Raw genomic sequence first — 22,125 nt, 5'->3', positions numbered from 1 at the left:
GCAGTGCGTAGTACATACTAAGTCTAAACCTTAGAATAATAACGCATAGAACGATAGTTTCATATCAAACGAACTGTTACAAGTGAGGCAAAAATCAAATTCATGTAGGCTAGTTTTAGTAGTAGGTTAGTTTTCGGTTTTAGTGAATATTTATATAAAAATACAAGTTGAAACGCGTTACTTCCTTGTGGAATGTGATGTTAGTATCTATTTTATGTTTATCTGACGTATTTTTACACTCATTTACCGCACATTTCGTCATTTTTAGCTAAAATTCTTGATCTGTTCGCGGTGCAAGTTGACCTTGAGCACTGAAGGCCCGCCCGCTCGTGTAGGCCCATAGGGCGCGCTTCAAATTTGCCTCACTTAGCGTGTGCGGACTAGGTTTCTATGCGTTAGTATTCTAAGGTCTAAACCTAATTAGTTATCAATTCCGTTCGGGATTATAATATCTAAAATGTATGAATTAGGTCTTGAGTTTGTTGTATGTTGCAATGGGAAAGTGTAAAATTTCTCAAAACAGAAACCGAGTCACTCGAGTTCAGTCATTCTATATAAATTACCACCATAATAATATATAATTGTGAAAAAAAATCCGGCCTCAAAGGTGCTTATCGGCTTTTTCGATTTCCATGGCATCCTCTCATCAGATTCTGACTTATTGGTGACAATGGGACTGTTACGGACTCCTTTGTACATTTTATACTTTCTTTTACTGGTTGTCATGGTGCTGGTGATTTGTTGATTACACGTAATGTGTCAAGTGAAAAGTCGACTTTTATTTGCGGAAATTAATTAGTAATTTGTGATAGCCGAAACGAACCCAGAACCGCATCAGGGACCACCTCGAGAGTATACCCTTTTAAACAAAAGAAGAATTTTCAAAATTGGTTTTGAGAAATTGGCGAGTACACGGACATGCCTGCAAAATTTGAGGATTTCCTTCGATTTTCATAGGATCCCCTCATCAGATTCTGACTTGGTAACAATGGGTCCACCACGAAAGTGCACCCTTTCAAACAAAAAAGATATTTCCAAATCGGTCCACAATTGACGAAGATATCATAAAACTACATAAAACATACAAACAGCCGAACGTATAGACTCCTCCTTTTTTAAAGTCGGTTAAAAATTTGTAATTGAAACTCCTTTTATTAACCGACTTCAAAAAAGGAGGAGGTTCTCAATTCGACAGTATGTTCTTTTTTTTTTTTTCTTTTTTTTGTATGTATGTTACGCGATAACCGGTATTTGTGAATCGATTTTCATTATTCTTTTTTTGTTGGAAAGGGGGTACTTCCATAGTGGTCCCATTTCATTTTGAAGAAAGTCATCCACCTCGAAGGGTGGCTGTTCACGCATGAAAATTGACTTTTATAAATAGCACCTAACTTTAATTTAGGAGCAATTGCTTTAATGGTTGATTTTGGTATTACTTCCATTCAATGCATTTTTCTCTCCATATACTTTGAGTAGTGTCGTAGTGAGAACCTATTTTTATTATCTCCAGCGTCAAGTCCTGTATAGTGGGTTTTTTTAGTACTCTGTGCTGAGATTATAATTTTAACCAATTTATTGTCAATTCCATAATTCAATAAAAATTTAAACATGGAACATGTTTTTTTTTTCATTAGAGTTTGCGTTTCGCAAAGGAACTCCGCGATGGACAGCTTGCTAACAAAACAGCCTGACGTACAATATAATGAGACGTTTAGTTTTTTCAAAATTAAGCTAAAATATTGTTGATGTTTTCGGTTAGTACATTATATAGCAACCTGATGGAAATCGTTTCACCATTAACTCGTAACTTTATATCATAAATCTTTATTTGTTGTGATATTTACAATTCAAAATTTATCAGTTTAAAGTCGCAAAAACAAGTCAAGTTGTAATTTTTAAATTTTTTTATTGATATCCTATGTAATAATATATATAAATACCATATGTAAATGTAGTATTTAGTTCCTTGTTTCATGCTTAATAAAATTTATACATCAATCTCAAAGGCAATGTAAACAAACACATTTAAAAATCAAATCGCAGTGGCACGATGTTGGCACAAAAAAGACAGAGGGACAATTTATAATGTCGCGTTCCTTTCAAAAATATTTATGAATATATATCTACAATATTTGCTGAACCTCTATTTTATTCAAATTACATAAAGAAATCATCTTCTCATCATCGGCTACAACACCAAAAGGAAAAAATGTCAAAAGTGAGTTTATCACATGGATTTTTTAAATATTTTTAGTGTTTTTATTACATAGCGCTAAAGGCTACATCGTGCTGGCCCGAGCCGAGTCTCAGTCGCAGCCACAGTCCACTAATATCACATACACTTTGTTACATTTCCACTCGCGAATGTGTTTATACATGCATTAGATATTTGGCTATGCTACGGTCAAAACTCGGGTCAAGTGTAATGTAACGTATATCATTTGTTATCCGTCGTACGTTTTCAGCGCCTAATAAGCCCACAAAACAAATATTTACCGGAAGCACGAAGTAAATAGTATTCTTGTGCCGGAAGAGTTTAACTTCGCTATAGTTAATGTTATTTAAATTAGTGTATGATTAATTATAAACTCAGCAATAATCAATAGTAGTACAAAAACGCGGAAGCATGAAGATTATTAAATATCAAAAGTGCGGCAAAATGGAAGTCGAATGATGTGTTCATACTTTATTCTTTATTTTAATAGTAGTAAAGCTCCTTGTGAGCGGGTTTTTTTCTGAGAAGTAATGCCATCTAACCTATTTCTGCCGCCAAGCAGTTCCGGTTTTGAAGGGTGCTGGTGAAATTACAGCCATATAGGACTTAGCTCACTCAGCTTATGTCCCAGGATGACGGGCACAGAAGTAGTGCCCCTCAGATCTTTGCGATTTAATGCTCTGAGTGACACTGCGACTGCTACAGACGGGCGCGTCGCTTACTACCAGGCGCACGACTTATTCGTCCCGTCATTCGATATCATAATAATCTCAGTACAGAGTACTAAAAAACCGACCTCAAAAGTCATTTATCGCCTATTTTGCTTCTCTTTGAGGTGCAATATTGTCTTCAAATTTAAATGCGACCACTATTGGGGTACCCTCTTTCCAATACAAAAAGAATCATCGATATCGGTTCACAAATGCGTTATCGTGCAACATACATAGAAAAAACACTCGAATTGAGAACTCCTCCTTCTTTAAAGTCAGCAAAAACAATTACACATTAGAAACAAAAAGAAGGTTTCGTCCATTGACTTTTTGTAAGTCAATGGTTTCATCTTATACTTTGGATCGTATTCCAAACAGTCAAATGGCTAGACATTCCTCACTGATAGAGTATGGTAACTACCCATCGCGTAGAGACATAACTGATTTATTTTTTTCATTTATTTGCACAATTTTCAACCTCATTTTAATAAAGATTCTTCAAATTTGACACTGAACATTAAAATTATTTTGGGAAATGTCAAACAGCAGGTAGTAAAACACGGCCTTGATCGTCGTAGTAATTGTAAAATAAACATTTAGCGCTTATACTGACCTTTGCCAATTAGTTAGAGTATGAGTCAAGACTGATGTTTCTTACAACCAATGTCAATGGATTTTTTCTAACAAACGGAATTTTAAAGATATTTTTTTTATAATCAAGGACGTAGTATATTTTTGTATAAAAGATTAAACGCTATGCGAAGTTTACATCAGTTATATTGTAACATAGTTAGTCTCAACATTGGCATAGTCATAAAGTTTAGTACCGTTTGGATCAATGAAATCGTAAAGGAATCTGCATATAGTATGAGGTTTCAAACTCTTAGAAGATGTGACATTTCCAATACATCAACGCAGGTGCTTAATAACCAGTCTGGTGTATTATATCCCTGCTTGGAGAAGTCTCTATATGGGTATATACAGTACATATTAAAGAATAAACATATGGTACTTTATAATCAGTGATCGGAATTAAAAGTGTTAATTTACCTAAAATATGAACGTCTACGTGTAGACATAACCATTTCGTCATTAATGCGTATAGAATATAATTTTTTACTGTATATTTTCCAAACATTCCGAAGTAGGTTATCTCATGTTTAATTTTTAAAAGGATAAGTATTAAAAACAACTACAATATTATTTTTAGAGTCAATAATGTGTAACAAATACTTACTTAATAGAAAATAATCATTTGCAGCCAATGAACTTAAATTTCAATAAATAGTACGCGTATTCAAATATAAACTGTTCCGTGAAGTCTCGGGATTTGTAGAAGTGAATGTCCATGTTATTATTTAGCTTTAGCTAAATTCCATACCGATCTGAACACTAAAAAAATGTATTATTTTACCAATATTATACTGACCGCTATAAATTATTTGTTAAATTTGCAATTGCTATAACTTACATCTCCACTCATTATTGTTACCAGTATCTCATTTTGAAGTGAAATTATTTTTTTAAATATTTTCCTTTCTTAAGAAAATCAACTTCCCGTCATTAATTTACTAAATTAATACAAATGGTACAAGAAACATGCGGGAACAAAAACGAAGATGTAAATTAGTACATTGGTTAATTTTATCTATAATGTATTCAAACTATTAAGATACCGGTATTACCTCAATTTGAAGTTTTAACACAGTCATTTAAGAAATTTAGTAGGTAATGCAAATATTTATTACAATACTAAAGGTGTTGTTTTTATTGTGTTAGTTCGAAGTTTTCAAAAATTTAACGCATAATAGAAAATCGTTTAGTAAATGATGGATTAAATAATTCATGTGCTGTAAAGATATTGTAGACAGTTTCGGCAAAAGACTGGGACAAAATTTTAAAAATTCTGTGTACTGTAATGGTAAATGTAAAATATGTAATGTAATTTAAGGGGTAATTTTCTAGTTAGTTTTCTCTACGTAATTTCAGTGGCAATTTTTATTATTTGAATATTGTAGAATATTACCATGAAGTATTATGTAATATTCGAGTGCAGTAAGTATCCCGAAATATTTCGCGATAATATGCTCGAATACGTAAATCATAAAAATTTCCACCGAAATTAAGTAACCTGAAAATTACCCTAAAACACATAATATATTACGTGCTTTCACTTCTACAAAGTTCATAATGTAAATATTCTTTTGACGTCGCTCAAATTTGGACCAATTTTTTTTTTAAACAATGGGAATTGGTCACTGTTAACTACAATTAAAAGGCAGATCATTGATTCAATATAATTATGTGTCTGTACAATGCTAAACAAATACGCGGAGACAGGGCAAAATGCGTAAAAGATTATTTCACAACAGATGTGGTGTAAACTTTGATACAAATGTTTTTTACTAAATTAAAAGCAAAAAACTCTTAAAATAACCCAAACTTTTGATTGAATGAAATCTTTTAAAATTTATCCATTATAATAATAATGAGGTAATTCACTGTTTCTAAGGCTACGAGAGCTTTGAAAGTAACAAATTTTAATATTGAAGAATTACGGACTTCATTATATAGAACAAAAAATCTAAACGTGAAACAAAACTGTATGTAACATTTAACATACGTGAGGTTAGTTAGAAGTTTGTGTGTTATGAAATATGTTCTCATTTTTAATCGTCAAGAAGTTCTCCATATTTTTTAAAGACAGTTAATATTAAGCAGCATTAAAGTAAAGAGAGGGAAATAGGCAGAATCTCCTCGACTCATCTACGTCGTCATTTTACTCTATTCTGTAAGGTAGTATTAATAAATTACGTGAAGCAAAGAATCGGCACAGTCTCGTGCGAACTCTTGCGCAACAGGCCGCTGGTCGGTCCCCTCACAGCCCACCTCTCGTACACAGCAAGGTAAATTTTATAATAATAATAATTTACTTTATTTCAGAGAAATATCCATATTGTGTTAGTTAAATAACCCTTATTAACCGTATTAGTAAAACTCACAAACAGTAAACTACATTTCACACACTTGACATGTATAACTACCCATTGACACAGTATTGGCCCATCTTCCCTCTCGGCCACTGTCCGAACAAATATAATTCAGAAAAAACAATCGACAAGTTTACGACAGCTATTCTGAAAATGACTGAATAATAGTTTAACTTAAATTAATTTTATTTCATTATATAACAAATGGCAAAATTATAAACGACAAACATAATATTTTTTTAGTAATGATTCTATAATGTACTATTACATTCTAATAATTAAATTTTAATAATTAACACTTCACATTTTCGTACTAATTAAGAAGAAAATAGTGTATATGTGCAGGAAAATTAAGTCGGTGGTTAGCACTACTAAATACATCAATACATTTATAACCGAATTCAAAAAAGGAGGAGTTTTCAATTCGATTGTAGTTTTTTTTTATGTTACGCTATTACTCTTCTGCATTTGTGAACCGATTTCGATGATATTAGTCTCATTTGAATTTGAAGAAAATATTCCACCTCCAAGGGTGGCGAACTAGGGGATGAATCCGGTTTCGCGTACTTTTCGGTAACCGTTTTTAATAAAACTTAACAAATAGATGTAATTGAATTTTTTTATAGAAAACTTTGAATTATTATTACAGATTTCGCTATGAATTTAGTAAAATAAACTCAATTTTCAGATCAATGATGTGTAACTAGCCAAGTTCAAAGTATCTCTAAAACTCATTGAAAATAATTATGCCTGTGTTAATCATGTATTAGCAGTAAATAAGTCCATCGATGTTTTTGTAATTAATAAAGAAATATTCAATATGTCTATAGTCTAAATCGAACTAAAATTTTTCTCATTTTCAAGTTTCAAGCTTTTCAGTGAAGGAAAAAAACGTGAGGTAGTGTCTGCAGTTCCCAATCCACAATGGGTCCACGTGCGAACGACAGCCCTCATTGTGAGAGGAGGGTTGTGCCCAGCATTGAGGCTGTTATACAGGCTAACTATTATTATTATATATCATATTTTTAGACAAAATATTACATAAATTCTGTGTATTTGGTGTAGGAGACAAAACTACAAATAGTATTCCATAATCCTGAATGTCTTCTTGGAGACTGATCGTAAGAAAAAATATTTGGTTCTTCATAAAATAACTAATAATTAAAAAAAGCTTTTTTACGATAAGGTGCTAAAAGTTCAGTTACGCATTGGACACAGACACAGCGACGAAGAAAAAATTAATATTTTCGATAATATTTACAAAAATAATTGAATGTTGCTGCACATTTAATGATATAACACTAGGATAATGACGACTATAATATCAATTCACATTAGGATTATCAGGTACCATTTTTTTTATACTTTCACCACACCGCCGATAAAAAAACTGATTAACCTAAATACTTAGACTTTTTCCATCCTCTAAGACTAAATACCACTTGGCTTTGACTGGGGTTATGACTATGACAGTAATAGTATAAAATACTATTTGTAAAGTTAACGAGAATTGTAAAGTTTATGGTTTAAAAATTTAGACCTAAAAATATTATTGGTACTTATGTACAGGAAGTTAATTAATAAATAGTGGCGAAAGCGAATAGGTATTATTCAAATGTGTATGCTCTGTCGTCGACCATAACGTCACTTTCCATCAGGTGAGAGTTAGGTCAAATGCGTGCGTATTCTATCCTTAAAAAAATCAAGTCTATATTTCGACCACTCCTACGTAAAATATCGTATGTCGAAATTGCCAAGTTTACAGGGGAGCGTTTTACAGTTTAAATTATAAAATAAATTGTGATTGTTCATCTAACCGATATCTAGGATTTTTTAATACTCTGTGTGAGTAACGAGCTTTGTCGAATAAAATTAAGAAATGCTAACGTCACGTGTCATGCTCATTTCAGTGAATACAAAACTTTAAAACGCTCCCCTGCAAACTTGGCAATTTCGACATACGATGCTTTACATAGGAGGGCTCGATTTCTGTACTAATATACTACGTATGTTTGTTTTTTCAAACATACCGACGTTTCGGGCCCTTTACAGGTCGATAAACATGACCATGAGACCTGTAAAAGGTCCGAAACGTTGGTCTGTTTGAAAAAACAAATATACGCGATTTAAATCCGGAAAAATAATTTCATTTCCTAAATAATATTATTACATAAGTATTATGTGTAGTCTGTTATCTGTTGTTGTACCATATAAAACAAATAAATAATACGATACACTTTGACCACCGTTACTGTTTCAAGGATTTCATATTATCATTTCAAAGACAAAAAAAATAAAAGAGTGTACAATAGAAACTAAAACATGACTAAGGGATTCCTTAAACTGGATCAACTTTTCCGGTTTCACTCAATTATGGAATACATGCAAAAACTTTAACAGCAATGTACCAACTCAGGATGATAGATAGATACAACCTCCTCCTCCTCTTCCCGAATCCGAGGAAATTTGTGAAAACACCGATGAATATAGTACATGTGACGAGTGGATTTATTTTTACAAAAAATTATGACTATTTTTTATAAAAATATTTACAAGTATCAGAAATCAGTGTGTTCTGTATAATCGCGCATATTTTTAAAGGCTAACCTGTGATGTACACACTTTATAGTCTATAGCATATATAAGTAAAAATGTCAAGTATTTAAATCAAGTTACCAGTACCGTAGGGTAAAATTATTGCTTTAGCATTTAAACCATAGCCATATCAAATTTTGTGGCTCACCGCCCACTTAGGTAAGATAAAAAAAAATTCAAAACCCACCACTACAAAAAATAATCGAAAACACGTATTTTTTATATTAACTTAAGACAAACAATCACAAGAAAAAACATATATTTGTATGTAGTTTACACAGATAATTCAGGTTTTTTCAAATGCGGTAGCACCCCCTGGACAGCATCAACACCTACGTACACAACTTTAGTTCAATCAGAAAAGTGAAAATGTTTTCAAAAATCAATTAAAATATTCGAATGTTGTAATTTGGAGTAAAATTATAAAATTTAATAAAATAGTTTTAATAGATATTGTAAACATCCGCCATGTGGTGGCCCACCAATATAATAAATAATAACACCCATAATAACCTCAATCTTCCTATCAAGTTATCGATTCATAACATACAATACAAAATCTTTATTGGTACTACATATACTCTATAGGTGCTACGAAGTATATAGATATTAAAATCGTAAGATAACCCTATGTGACGGCGTACAGTTCAATCAAAACTACTCAACATTTTTATTGACGTTTTAATACACATAGTTAATATGGGTTTCAAGTAGTAATCATTCACAATAGTACTCATATGTCTAAAGCAACCAACTTTTTGTTTTTCAATTAACAAATTAATTAAATTCAGTTTATTTTCTTCTGAAGGTAAAGCATTTGTAGAAATATATTGTAAATTCCTTTAGCTATGAAATAAATCCCCTTTTGAAACGAATGTTGACACACCCAAATAGAGCCTTCAACACTAAACATAAAGAATTGGAATATATACAATTATCTTGTTATTAAATAAATTTTATATTCAATCATAAAATTAATTAAGCATAACAGAAGCAAACAAGAATGTTTGAGTTTTAATGGAATATAAAATGCCTGCAAACAATTAAAATATAAAAAAATATATAAATAATATGCAAATAGTATTACACAGTTTAAATATAATATGCAAATAGTATTTCACAGTTTAAATATATTTTTTATTTATGACTTTATTATTTTTTATGTAAAACACACAAGACACACAGAATTACGTATGTACATATTATAAATTTGCAATCCCAATCATAGTGTTGTATGATTTGGATTGCAAATTTATTTTTAGCTTAACCTAACCTTTCTACTGTTATATACAACAGCGGTAGGATTGAAGTTATTATATAGGTAGATAACATAAATACATCAAAACTCAACAAAATGACTCCTTCGTTTGGCTAAATTCACCATTTAGTTATAATTAACTTTTTATTGGTTCACAACATAAAAAATTATTCACCTAAACCGGATGATCAGGTGTTATCTTTCTTAATTGGGTGATATACCTACCTATAATTCGAACGGATAATCATCTCGTAATGATACGAATACATTTTATTTAATATTGTCAAAATATTTATGATAATTTTAATATTATTCAATTACTAGTCAATTTATAGTCTGCGCAGATAATATATATGCTTTTGATAGAATATGTAGTACATCATATATGTTATATATATCACATATACAATTTCTGCAAACCTCTGCAAACTATTATTGATAGTCATATATATTATATTAAACATTTTCTGTGATACGTTATTTAGAAATTTCGTTTAATATGTCTGTTTTGCTTTGAAATCCATTTTTTACTCTTCAAGCGCAATATCGGGTAGTTGTAAAATAAGGGTATGGTCATGGACCTAATTGCCCAACACATTAGCATAGCCATACAATGGGCGAACGCTTCCAGCATCTTCGGCACCTTGCCGCGGAGAACGAATTTTATTCATAGAATTTAATTCTAGTTTTACGTATAAACCTGTATTATATAGTTTCATTAAACATAGTTACTACATCATTGATTGTCATATAATTATTTTTTATTTTACTGTTTTTTATGCCTAATCAAAAGTTACCATTAATGGAAGTTACGAGGTTTGTATGTATCCGTTTATACATTTCTAAATAACATATTATAGAAAATGTTTAATATAATAAATTTTATTTTGGCGTTTAACATTGCTTAGCTTCCAATCGTTTTAATTATCGTTTTGGTACATTGACTTTTATAATTGTAAGTCAATGTTTTGGTAAATAATTTTAAAAATATTCATTATCTTTTTCATAGTTTAAGGTCTCACTGAACATGGAAATTTAAATTTAGTTTAATAATACAATTCAAATTATTTCGGTTCATGGTTATATCACAAGTTTAAATCCTTGTAATTATTCATTAATACAACCGAGCCTTCAACACTAAAATGCGATAAAAGTCGAAAAAAAAAAAAGATCTTTCATAGATGGCGCTACGACTAAAAAGTCGTTGAAAAACCAAATACAAAGATCCGACAATAAGCACATAGAAAAATTCGTGAAGCTGGTTCGTTTCGTGTCTTGGTTGGCATAGCGTCTGCCACGTTTTGCTAGGAGACGTCGGTTCGAATCCGACCAGATCGAAGGATTTTTTTCTAAATTTTCGATCTTTGTATTAATAATTATAACAAACTAGTGGAGTAATTTCACAAAAAATAATTGAATATCATGATGATGAAACAATCCGACATTCAATAAAAAAATAACCAAAAGATCTGTAACAAATTGTGTAGTGAACGTGGTACGGTTGTTATTTCGTCGTCGTGATCGTCAACGGAATTAATATTATTACAAAAAAAGGTCTGCTGGCCCATTCCTACCAGATGCCTGAGTGTAAATTTGTAATCATTCAAACGTACCTACCGCGTTTGCGTTAAGATTTTTGTTTAGATCTTAATTATATAATTGTAGGGTTTAAACTAAAATCTTACCGCAAACGCGATAGTTAAGTTTACATATTTGAAAACTTACACTAAAGCGCCTTATCTGTGTCTGATCTCAGTTGGTAATAAAAATGGAAGTAAATTAAAATCAGTTGGTAAAGCAATGGCCCTAGTTTGGCATACAGGCACATGAGACGTGTCAACTTATGTCTCAGGGTGACAGGCGCAGTGGCAGTGCCCCTCAGATGTTTGCCATTTGAAAGGTCTGAGTGGCACTACAACTGTTATGGATAAACGTGTAACTTACCATCAGGCGCAAGACTTGTTCGTTCCGTCTTTATTTTCGACTTTATTTTAGATCGAAGGAAATTTTCTATATTTGATCTTTGTATTAATAATTATAACAAACTAGTAGATGAAGTTTTTAAAAAAATATATAGTAATAAAACGTCACGATATTCAAGAAGATCCTTGAATTTTGTTTCAATGGCTGACGGTATCAGTTACTTATTAGAATACTGTTTATTATCATACTTCGGCTAGATTTGATAACCTCGTAACTCCGTTTTTGGACGAAATACCTTTTTTAACCGTGAAATACAGAGAGAGCGGGACGGTTGGCCACGAGTCGTTTACTTTTTAAGTTTTACTTACTTTACTCTTCAAGCACAATATCGGGCAATCAAAGCTTAAAATATAATTTTGTAGATATTCTATTAGTTATAAAATAAAGATATAATCATATATTGTCATACAATTTTCTTCCAGTAATTCTGATTTTGTGCCTATTCAAAATTTCACATTAGTGAAGATACTACGTTTATAAATTTAGCCATTGTTTTGTATATCAATGTCCAGTACGGAAAACGAGTAAGAACCAAATAAACATAATGTATTAAAATTGTAATCAGTTTCTTATCTATGATGTGAAAATCTTCTCTTTTATCATTGTAAAATCAAAAAGGCCTCATGAATTAGTTTACATATCATATACATTTTGCTAGCCGAATAATAATCAAGGTAAGCAACAGTGACTTCACTTTAAAAATTTTACCTTTGCTCATGAAATATGAGTTGCATCATCTTTTTATCAACGTCTCTAATGTTAAATACATAAACATACAATGTACGTTACTGTTATAACATTTTAACCTTCTATATAAACAACATGTCCTCGTACTTTTAGAGTCCTTAACAAGAATCATCAATGGTAAAACTTTAGGATAATACAAAAACTATTTAAAACTATGCGGTGTATAAACATGGCTATATAAATATTGAGAGCACTTCAATCAAAATCCGATGAAAAACCTATTTACATAGATAAGATCATGCTAATCGATTTTAACACATTTCTGGAAATAAACCAAGTGAATAATTGTAAAGCGTAATGACGTCATGTAATTTTTTTCTCTTTATTTAAGTATTTTTTTCTCTTCGATAATCACGTACAGGGTAATAATTAGAGGTTCAACATCTCCAACATTTCAATTGCTGATCGCCATAAATTTATCAAAACATATTTAATAAGTTTAATGTTATACCTACCTCATCAACTGATATTTAAAACTTCCTTAGAAACAACTCCCCGTACAGTTCACATATAGCACGATTTTTTGTGCAACAGTCTCACATTTGTCCATAATCTCACCTCAAAGTAATTGAAAGTGAGGGTGAGGGTGATACATGATTGTCTACACGGGACCTTAAAATTTTACCCTTGATCTTAAAAATATCCAGATTATATAGTTCAGGTCTTACAGAACACAGCAGATACAAAATACAATACAATCTTTGATTGCACGCATAGTGATCACAGAAGCAAAATGCTTTAAATGCGAATAAAATTATAAAGATAATATTCATCGTTTTATCGAAATAAATAAAAAATTGGTTGGAATTTGACATTAATCTGAACGCCATCTGATTGGAAATGAAATTATTTTTACGGATATTTGTTTTTTCAAACAAACCAACGAGTCAGTGTGCCTCCTAAGGCTCTATTTATATTGCGGCGGAACGGAATTATATAGCGATTTTTTGCAACGATATAGCGTAATGAACTTTATGGTCAATTGTGTAACGTACAAACTAGATACGAGCCCTCATGCTCACGCATTAGTGAGAATTACGCAGCTATCGTCGGCGATGCCTGGCGAACCCGCGAGAAGTGGCGCGAAAACAGGCGTAGTGTGACGTCAAACGGCGTAGAAATAGTACAGCCTCAAGGCGCAGTGGTGAGAAAGCTCGCGAATACTCGAGCATTCCCGCGAATGCTCGAGCATGCCAGCGACTGCGCGCGTCTTCTCGCGCAGACGATATTGACGCTTCCGTATCATTCCGTTGAGCCCCAATAGCTCGGCACTCTACTTTGCAAACCTAAGAACTCGATACGCCATCTAATTTTTAACTCTATAGCATGCCTTAATTAATCGAATTAACACAACAGTACATTGTCAACAATACACAAGCGACATCAAATAAACAAGTTTAACGTATTATTACAGACGATGACTGTTCTACTATTCAATTAAAAACGGTGTCTATGCTCGTAAAACATGCCTTGCGGTAGAATGGCAAAGGCCTCCATACACCCTGCTATAGGCATTCAACAGTAAACTATGAGTCAGAAATTAACTATTTATAGAGCAACATTATTGGAATAATTTTCTAAAAAAAATGTTTACGCATTATCGATATTGTCATTTGACCCTAAAATGCAGATGGCGCTCGTTAAGGTAATTTTGGAAACTCTAGTGAAGTATAAATTCACAACTAGTAAGAAAAAATACAAAATTTATCCAAACTAATATTATAAATGTGAGAGTAACTCTGTGTGTTCAGTTCTCATGCCTAAACCGATAAAACAATTTTGATAAATTTTGGTTATTTCCTTTTTTTCATAATATCAAGTGACGGGACGGAACAAGTATAGAGATAGACGGGATTCTCCAAGAGAAAGCTACATTTTGTTACAAAAATAAATCTTAAAGGGCGTGAAATAAGGGATGAAAGTTCATGTAGAGAACCAATAAAACTATGAAAATTTGTATAGTACAATAGGCTACTCGAAGTACTTCTTACATGCAGACAAAGTCGCGGGCACCAGCCAATCTGACAGATTTAACTGACATCACAAGTACTTTGACCTTTGTGAGTAGATACAATATTATTAACCGCCTTTAAAAATGGAGGAAGTTCTCAATTCGACTGTATGTTTTTTTTTGTATGTATGTTACGCGATAACTCCGCTATTTGTAAACCGATTTTCATGATTCTTTTTTTGTTGGAAATAGGGTACCTCCATAGTGGTCCCATTTAATTTTGAAGAAAAACATCCACCTCTATGGGTGGCTGTTCACGCGTGAAGATTCATTTTTATTATAAAGAGCAATTATTTTAATGGTTGATTTTGCTATTCTCCAATTCAAGGCGTTTTTCTCTCTCAATATACTTTGATTATAACACAACCGATTTTTATTATCTCTTGTGTCAAGTCCCGTATTGTGGCGAACTAGGGGGCGAATCCGGGTTTGCATACTTTCCGGTAACCGATTTTAATAAAACTTGGTAATTATACGTAATTCCACGTACTTTTGAGGTCGATTTTTTTAATACTCTGTACTGAGATTATATAAATCAGTTTCAAATTAATGTAATGAAAAAATATGAAAACGCGTATCGAAATTATAATTATATGGTATCCGGAACTTCTTGTTAAACTTATCATATACTTCACCCATAATTTATTATTAAATCATGTCCTCTTTACATTTTCATTAAAATCTGCTTTATAATTTAAAAACTTTCATAGACTTCTCACAATGGCATTACGGTAAAAACCAAAAATAAAGATCTGCAACAAGCACATAGAAAAAGCTCTCCCAATGAACGAACCGACAGACCTTACTGTCGGTTCGTTCATTGGGAGAGCGTCGCACAGTGGGCTCAATTTGATAATTCTTGGACATATGAATCACTTGTGGAGTATCGAGCTAATTTTAAATTTAATTTAAAAAAAATGTATGTTTCTCCATACAAAAAAATTCTCTGAAACTATCAACTTTTCAAGAAATTATACAAGAATAAAAGTTGTTAGAAATGTTATTATCTATTACATAAAAAGAATTAGCTCGGTACACCACAAGTTATTCCTATGTCCAAGAATGATCATTCTTTATTATTATTTAATCAAGGGAACAATAATATGATAAATAATAACATTCCTGATAACTTTTATTCTTATGTATTTTCTTAAAAAGCTGATTATGTCAGAGAAAACAAAATTTTTGTTTTTTTTGTTTGGATAAATAAACATTTTATTTTTTATCTCGAAATGTAGAAAAATGTAATGTGTGTGGTTTATTTACAATATAGGTCCAATCATTCTCTATCAATAAAAAAATAATCCAGTAAATACTTGCCGCTCTACGAGTAAAAAGGTGTCAAAATTGTATATTTGTTATTTATTTTTTAACATAATATACTATTTTCTACTTAACTTTCGTGTTATTGTTATAACGCTCTCTAAATTACACTAAAATTAACTTTTCTATGTATTTTGTTAAAAAAGTACATAAAAGAGTTAGCCGCACCTTTACTTACAAAGCCGCAAGTACATTTAGACAGATTATTCTTTTCTACATAGATAATGATTGGAACTATACTGTAAGTAACCCATGCACATTACATTTTCGTATATTTTGAGATAAACAATAAAATGTATATTTCTCCATACAAAAAAATTTTTTTTTTTCTCTGTAACTATTACTATTAACTTTTCAAGAAATTATAGAGTAAAAGTTGTTAGGAATGTTATTATGTATCATATTATTATAAAAAAAATTAACTCGATACTCCACAAGTTTTTCCTATGTCCAAGAATGATCGATTTGGGCCCACTGTACGTTGGCCTGGTGTGCTGAAGAAACTGGTTCGGATCTAGCCGGATTGTTCGATCTTTATATTAATAATTATAATAAACTAGTAGAGTAATTTCACAAAAATAATATATCGTGGTAATAAAACAGTGTGATATTCAATAAATTTCATGTGTTTTATATATTTCCCAGATGTTGCAGCTAAGGAAATTTTCTGTGCTCCTCGGAATGCTGACATATCTGTTGCAAGTGCAAGGCGCCAGCAAATACTACACAGACGAAAATAGACCTTATGAGTTCGGCTTTAACATCGAGGGAGAACAACACAGACATGAAAAGAAAGGTAAGACAAGCTTACTTTTCTCCACAACCTCATCTGATGGTAATTGAAGATGTGGACGGGGTGATACACGGTTAAAAATTTTATGAAATTCACTATTTCAATACTTTCTGCAAAATATATACTTTTTGTGTTGAACGCATTTCATGCACTAAGTGAGTGTTAGAATTTTTCTATCATTCGTAAACGGAAACCCACAAGAATTTAACGTCATCTATGCGACTTTGAATTCTAAATTTAAACATCAAAAAAAATTTTTGGAGGCACAATGGAGCCCTGGCAACCGATCACGTTGTCACCTTATTAACATCACTTAGATACTTAAAAACACGTTATTGTACCAATTTACATATCACGAAGAAGCTCTATGTGTACAAAATCGTCGTACATCTACTTTATTAGAGTTGACGAATTTTCGGCAACTATTCGGTATTCGGCATATTCAGCCTATTTCTTTCCATTCGGCCGAATACTTTACTAAAAAAGAAAGACACAGTAAATTATTATAACTTCATTGACCGTAGGTCAATGTGTAACTTTTATTAATTCTGAACATACATTGTACGTAAATTTGAGAGAGCTTAATTTTCTGCTTTATCTAAATGTTCAAAAGAAATGTAACATTTCTAGTTCTTAGATTTTCGCGATTGTTACATACAGGAAATGAATATTTTTTTATTTATTCGTTCAGTCAACTGACCATAGGATCTAAAACATTTGAATAAACAAATATACGCGATTAAATCCCGAAAAATAGTTTCATTTCCTAAATGTAACATTTTAAGTTATTTTTCTAAGAGATTAAAAAATGTAATCAAAGTCAAATAAAACTAACTGCTTATTATGTAGTTTAGTCATGACTATATAAACGTAACAAAATCACTCTGATACTTATTATTTGCAAAATTTTTTTTTTTTTTGAGTTAATGAAACTGAAAAGAATTACAATTATATTTCTTCATTAAAATGTCATAAATTAAATAAACTTGGAAAGTAATTTACCTTTTTGTTTCATAACTGAAGTTAATAAGTAGTACTTTTCGTGCCAATTTTCGTACGTGCATTAATCAGGGCGAATAGTCCGACCGAATATTCGGCTATTCGGCCACGCTCCTGGTAGAATAATCGTATTGTATCCGTTGCAACACTACTAGTTATATAAAAGCAACTCCGATATTTCCATAACTTAAAAATAATGTGAAAGGAGGCGACTAATCGCACGATTAATATGCCACAAATCGTAAGAACAAAACTCATATCAAATTTCAATTTTATAATGATGTCATCATAGCAAAATCCGAATAATTAAGGAAACAGAACGAATATGTTTATCTCTTTTTCCAAGGTGAATTAAAATGATTTTGTATTGTAAATAAACACTATTTGTACGCCTCTGGTTGCATTATTGCAACTTAGATTAAAAAAAAATTAATATAGCGATATTTCAGGGAATAAAAGGCGAAAGTTTACAAGACGACTTTAACACAAATGTTTGTAAACATTTTGGTTGATATCCTTGTTTTGTAAAAAGGACATGAACCAAAAATTGTTTTTCACTGTAGTTAGATATTTAAGTAAAAATGATTGTTTACATTTACTTAAAAATGTAACTTTTCAGTGAAAAACATTCCTTTCACTTCCTCTTTTTTTCTGATAAATATCAAGCGACAGGACGAACAAGTCGTGCTATTCCGGTGGCAAACGACACGTCTTTTAGCACATAGTACAGCCGTGGCTTTCCAACACAATTACAGTGCCACTCAGAGCTTTAAAAGGCAAAGATCGGAGAGGCAGTGCCTCTGCGCCCGACATCCTGAGACATAAGTTGACTAGTCCAACGTGCCTGTAATTTTAAAAAAAGGATTTGCCAATTGGCGTAAGGTACTCGCCAATGTTGCCCAGGGTGCGCCAGACGTACTACAGGGGGCCTACCATAACCTTTCAAACAATAATCTTATTTCAATGTAAGCTAATTATAATTTACACAACAAACCTATCAACCAAGTAATGTATTATTGCTAAAGTGACTGAAAGATCGAATGATTTCCCAATGTTGTCTATTCCTTACTAAAAAATTGGAAAGAAATAACGTTATATGAACTGTATAATGTCATCTCTTTATTTTTTGATATTCCAAATCATCCTATCGTAGTATAATGTTAAAGTACTTAATATTATTTACATTCAAAGAATTTTAACTGGCAAAAATAAAGAATACTATTCTTATTCTATTATTATTTTAAAGAATAGTATGTAATAATGAAATCTATTAAAATTGTGTTGTTTTCAATTATTTTTCCGCATTTTCAAGATGAAAAATAAATAAAACAGGCTGAGCCATGATTGTTACGTTGTAAATTCGAAATTATAGTCTAGTGTCAACTGTTAGTGTCGCCAAGGAACATATAGATGGCGCTGTCATAATTTTCCGAAATAAACATCGCTTATTTTTATTTAACGAAAAATTATATGTACTATAAAATAAACAAATAAACAAACTATTGAAGAGATATATGTTAATAAATAAGTTCAACTTAACTTTTAATCATTACAAATCAATATTTATACAAAATATTCGTAAATAATATGGTTTCCATTGCATCCGTATAACTATTTTAAGATTGCTAAATTTGACATAAGAACAATATTACTTTAATGTTAAACTCGCGTCATAGTAGGAACTGAGTGAATGAATAGTCACAAAGCTGCCAAGAAAACATCATTGTTTTAACATTATAATAAACTTACTTTAAGCGCGTCATGGTACGAAAAGTCAATTTCAGGTTAAAGTAATATTGTTTTAAGAGGTTATGGTAGACCCCAGGAAAGGGATAAGTACGTCGTGCAAGTAGGCTCGTCTTGTACCCCACACTTGACTAAGCAGATCGAAAGAAATTGAAAATGTAACCCAATTGGCATAACGGATAACGCGTCTGACTATGGATCGGAAGATTTTAGGTTCGAATCCCGTCAGGGTCGAGGAACCTCTATATATTCTCCTATTTTTTGTTTTTTAACTACACCAATAGCTCATTTTTGGTAAAATTCGCTTATACACCTTTTTTCTCCAGTTTATTGAAATCTTTTGATTATTCGAGCGATATTCATCATCATCATCATATCAGTCGGAAGACGTCCAATTCTAGCCGGTCGGACGCAACGTGCACCTATCGGTTATCCGCCGCCCTTATCAGGTCTTCCGTCTATCTAGTACGCGCCGTCCCACTGAACGCCTTCCGGTTCGTGGTCATCATTCGAGAACCTTTCTGCCCAAACGGCCGTCAGTTCTACGAGCTATGTGCTACTGCCACTTCAACTTGTTAATCCTTTGAGCTATGTTGATGACTTTCGTTCTTCTGCGGATCTCGTCATTTCTGATTCGATCACATAGAGAAATGAGGCCCATAGTAAGTGACCACGTCTCAGAGCCGTAGGTCATCGCTGGCAACACGCACTGCTTGAAGACTTTTGTCTTCAGGAGCATCAGGACTTCAGAAGTCCTGATGCTTCCCGAAAGCTGCCCAACCGAGACGGATTCGATATATTATGTGTTTTTGATTATTTAAATTAAAATAAACATATTTTCAGTGTAAATTGATGTACTTACATACATTTTGAATTGAAAATGTAAGCTCTAACTGCTACATATTTTTTTTAGATGAGAATGGGTTGATCATGGGGGAATTTGGTTTCATCACTGCCGACGACGTGTACCACGTCACCGTTTACGCCACAGACGAAAACGGAAACTTCAAAATCTTGTCCATGAAAAACATCCGTCTAAAGCCCGGTAAGAAATTATAGTACAATACTCATTTCATTTCCGAATCAATCTCAAGCTCGTTTTTCATGAAATGTTGATTAAACACGAGATAAATATGTTAATACTTAAAACGTGTCCTGTGCGGCCCCAAAAACGTGTAATATCACAAATAAGCATTGCCTACTCTTTTTAACTTTTCTGATTTTTAAATATCTGTAACCAAACTTTCATTCTGTTTGTTTGAATATAAATTTAAAATTATATTTTTACTGTTAATAAAAACCATTTAATCTTTGATACTTGTACCCACCCTTTTATTTATGTTCCTCAAAAATACTTTTCTACCTCTATGATAATGTTCCTTTTTGTATTAGGAATACACAGGAAAACTATTCACGAATGCAGAAAATCTCATTTAAATCTCTCTCTTTAAATGCGTAATATTTCTGCACTGCTCCATATAAAGAACACTAAATTTATAATTTTTAATTTCAGTTGGACAAAAAAAGGCAAAGGAACTCGCTTTACCGACGGCCTCGAAGAAATCAGACACAGCAAAACCAGGGCCAAGCGAGCCAGCGAGAGCCTGCTCTCATTGTAGCCTCCCTACCACAAAACCGCCACCAGTGTTGACAAACAAACCTATTGTATCACAAGGCAATCCTCAATATAATAGTAATTACCCACAAAACCCCGAAAATTACCCACAGAACCCCGGAAAGTACCCACAGAACTCTGAAAAATACCCACAAAATCCCGAAGACTACCCACAGAACAACGGAAACTACCCACAGAACAACGCAAACTACCCACAAAACCCCGGAAATTACCCTCAAAACCCCGGAAACTACCCACAGAACAACGGAAACTACCCACAGAACAACGAAAAGTACCCACAGGACAACGCAGACTACCCACAGAAACCTGGAAACTACCCACAAAACCCTGGAAACTACCCCCAGAACCCCGGAAGCAATCCACAAGGCCACTCACAGTACCCTGAACAGAGTCTACAGCCAGGAGGAAGAAATCCTAAGCAATATGACGTACGTTCACAATATGACAACGCTCCTGAGAAACCAGTCCTAGTCTCCGCCCGAATGCAAATTGTTGATCCTAACACTGATATTTATCGCAGAGGCCCTGGCGAGAGGGAAGGACTTCCTCCGGGTGTAACCAAGGGTGAAATGGCAGCATTGCTGTACACTTTTAACTACACAGTGGGATTCCATGGTCACCACGAGGAGGGGTACACTAATGGTGCAAAGAAGGGATACTATTACGTCACTGGTAGAAATGGTGTTAGAACCAGGGTTGATTATGAAGCAGACGAGAATGGATTCCGACCCAAAATCACTCAAGAAGTTCTTGATCTGGTATCTGAAGAAGTACCTAAAGAAGAAACAGAGAAAGATGCAAAATACGGCCTTAAAGGCTATGAATTCAAATGGCTGTATTACCCAGTTGATTCTAAGAGGCGATAAATTAAGCATTGGTTACGTTAGATTTGTAAGCTAGTTTAAAATTTATTCTTATTTAATTCGTATTGATGGCTAAGAAAGTATTACAATTTTTACTCCTTTACTCATTAAATTGTATATAATATTAAAAAAATCACACTGCCTTCCATTGGTTTACACCTGTACATAAGTACTCTACATATTAAATAAATGATCTTAGACAAGTTTTATTGGTTTCGTTTTATACTTTGCGAGTCAGTGGGCGTATTCCACATTT

General features: G+C 32.5%; 1 protein-coding gene across 1 annotated transcript; it reads left to right on the top strand.

Annotated features, from left to right (window-relative positions):
* The first annotated feature begins 5,767 nt into the window (after positions 1-5,767).
* LOC113236618 (protein lethal(3)malignant blood neoplasm 1) lies at positions 5,768-22,042 on the top strand. The gene is made up of 4 exons (XM_026472774.1): positions 5,768-5,831; positions 16,478-16,628; positions 20,284-20,415; positions 20,884-22,042. The coding sequence occupies exons 2-4, from the start codon at positions 16,478-16,480 to the stop codon at positions 21,870-21,872; spliced, it is 1,272 nt and encodes a 423-aa protein (XP_026328559.1). The 5' UTR covers positions 5,768-5,831; the 3' UTR covers positions 21,873-22,042.
* The last annotated feature ends 83 nt before the right edge of the window (positions 22,043-22,125 follow it).

Source organism: Hyposmocoma kahamanoa, unplaced genomic scaffold (assembly GCF_003589595.1).
Source record: "Hyposmocoma kahamanoa isolate Upper Pololo Valley unplaced genomic scaffold, ASM358959v1 92, whole genome shotgun sequence".
NCBI lineage: Eukaryota > Metazoa > Arthropoda > Insecta > Lepidoptera > Cosmopterigidae > Hyposmocoma > Hyposmocoma kahamanoa.
Note: the sequence above shows the minus strand (reverse complement) of the source record. Positions and strands in the feature narration are given on the sequence as shown.

Coding starts and splice junctions, on each gene's coding strand:
- LOC113236618 (XM_026472774.1), top strand. CDS start 16,478: ATGTTGCAGCTAAGGAAATTTTCTGTGCTCCTCGGAATGCTGACATAT. Junction 16,629..20,283: donor ACACAGACATGAAAAGAAAG/GTAAGACAAGCT, acceptor TATTTTTTTTAG/ATGAGAATGGGTTGATCATG. Junction 20,416..20,883: donor AAACATCCGTCTAAAGCCCG/GTAAGAAATTAT, acceptor TTTTAATTTCAG/TTGGACAAAAAAAGGCAAAG.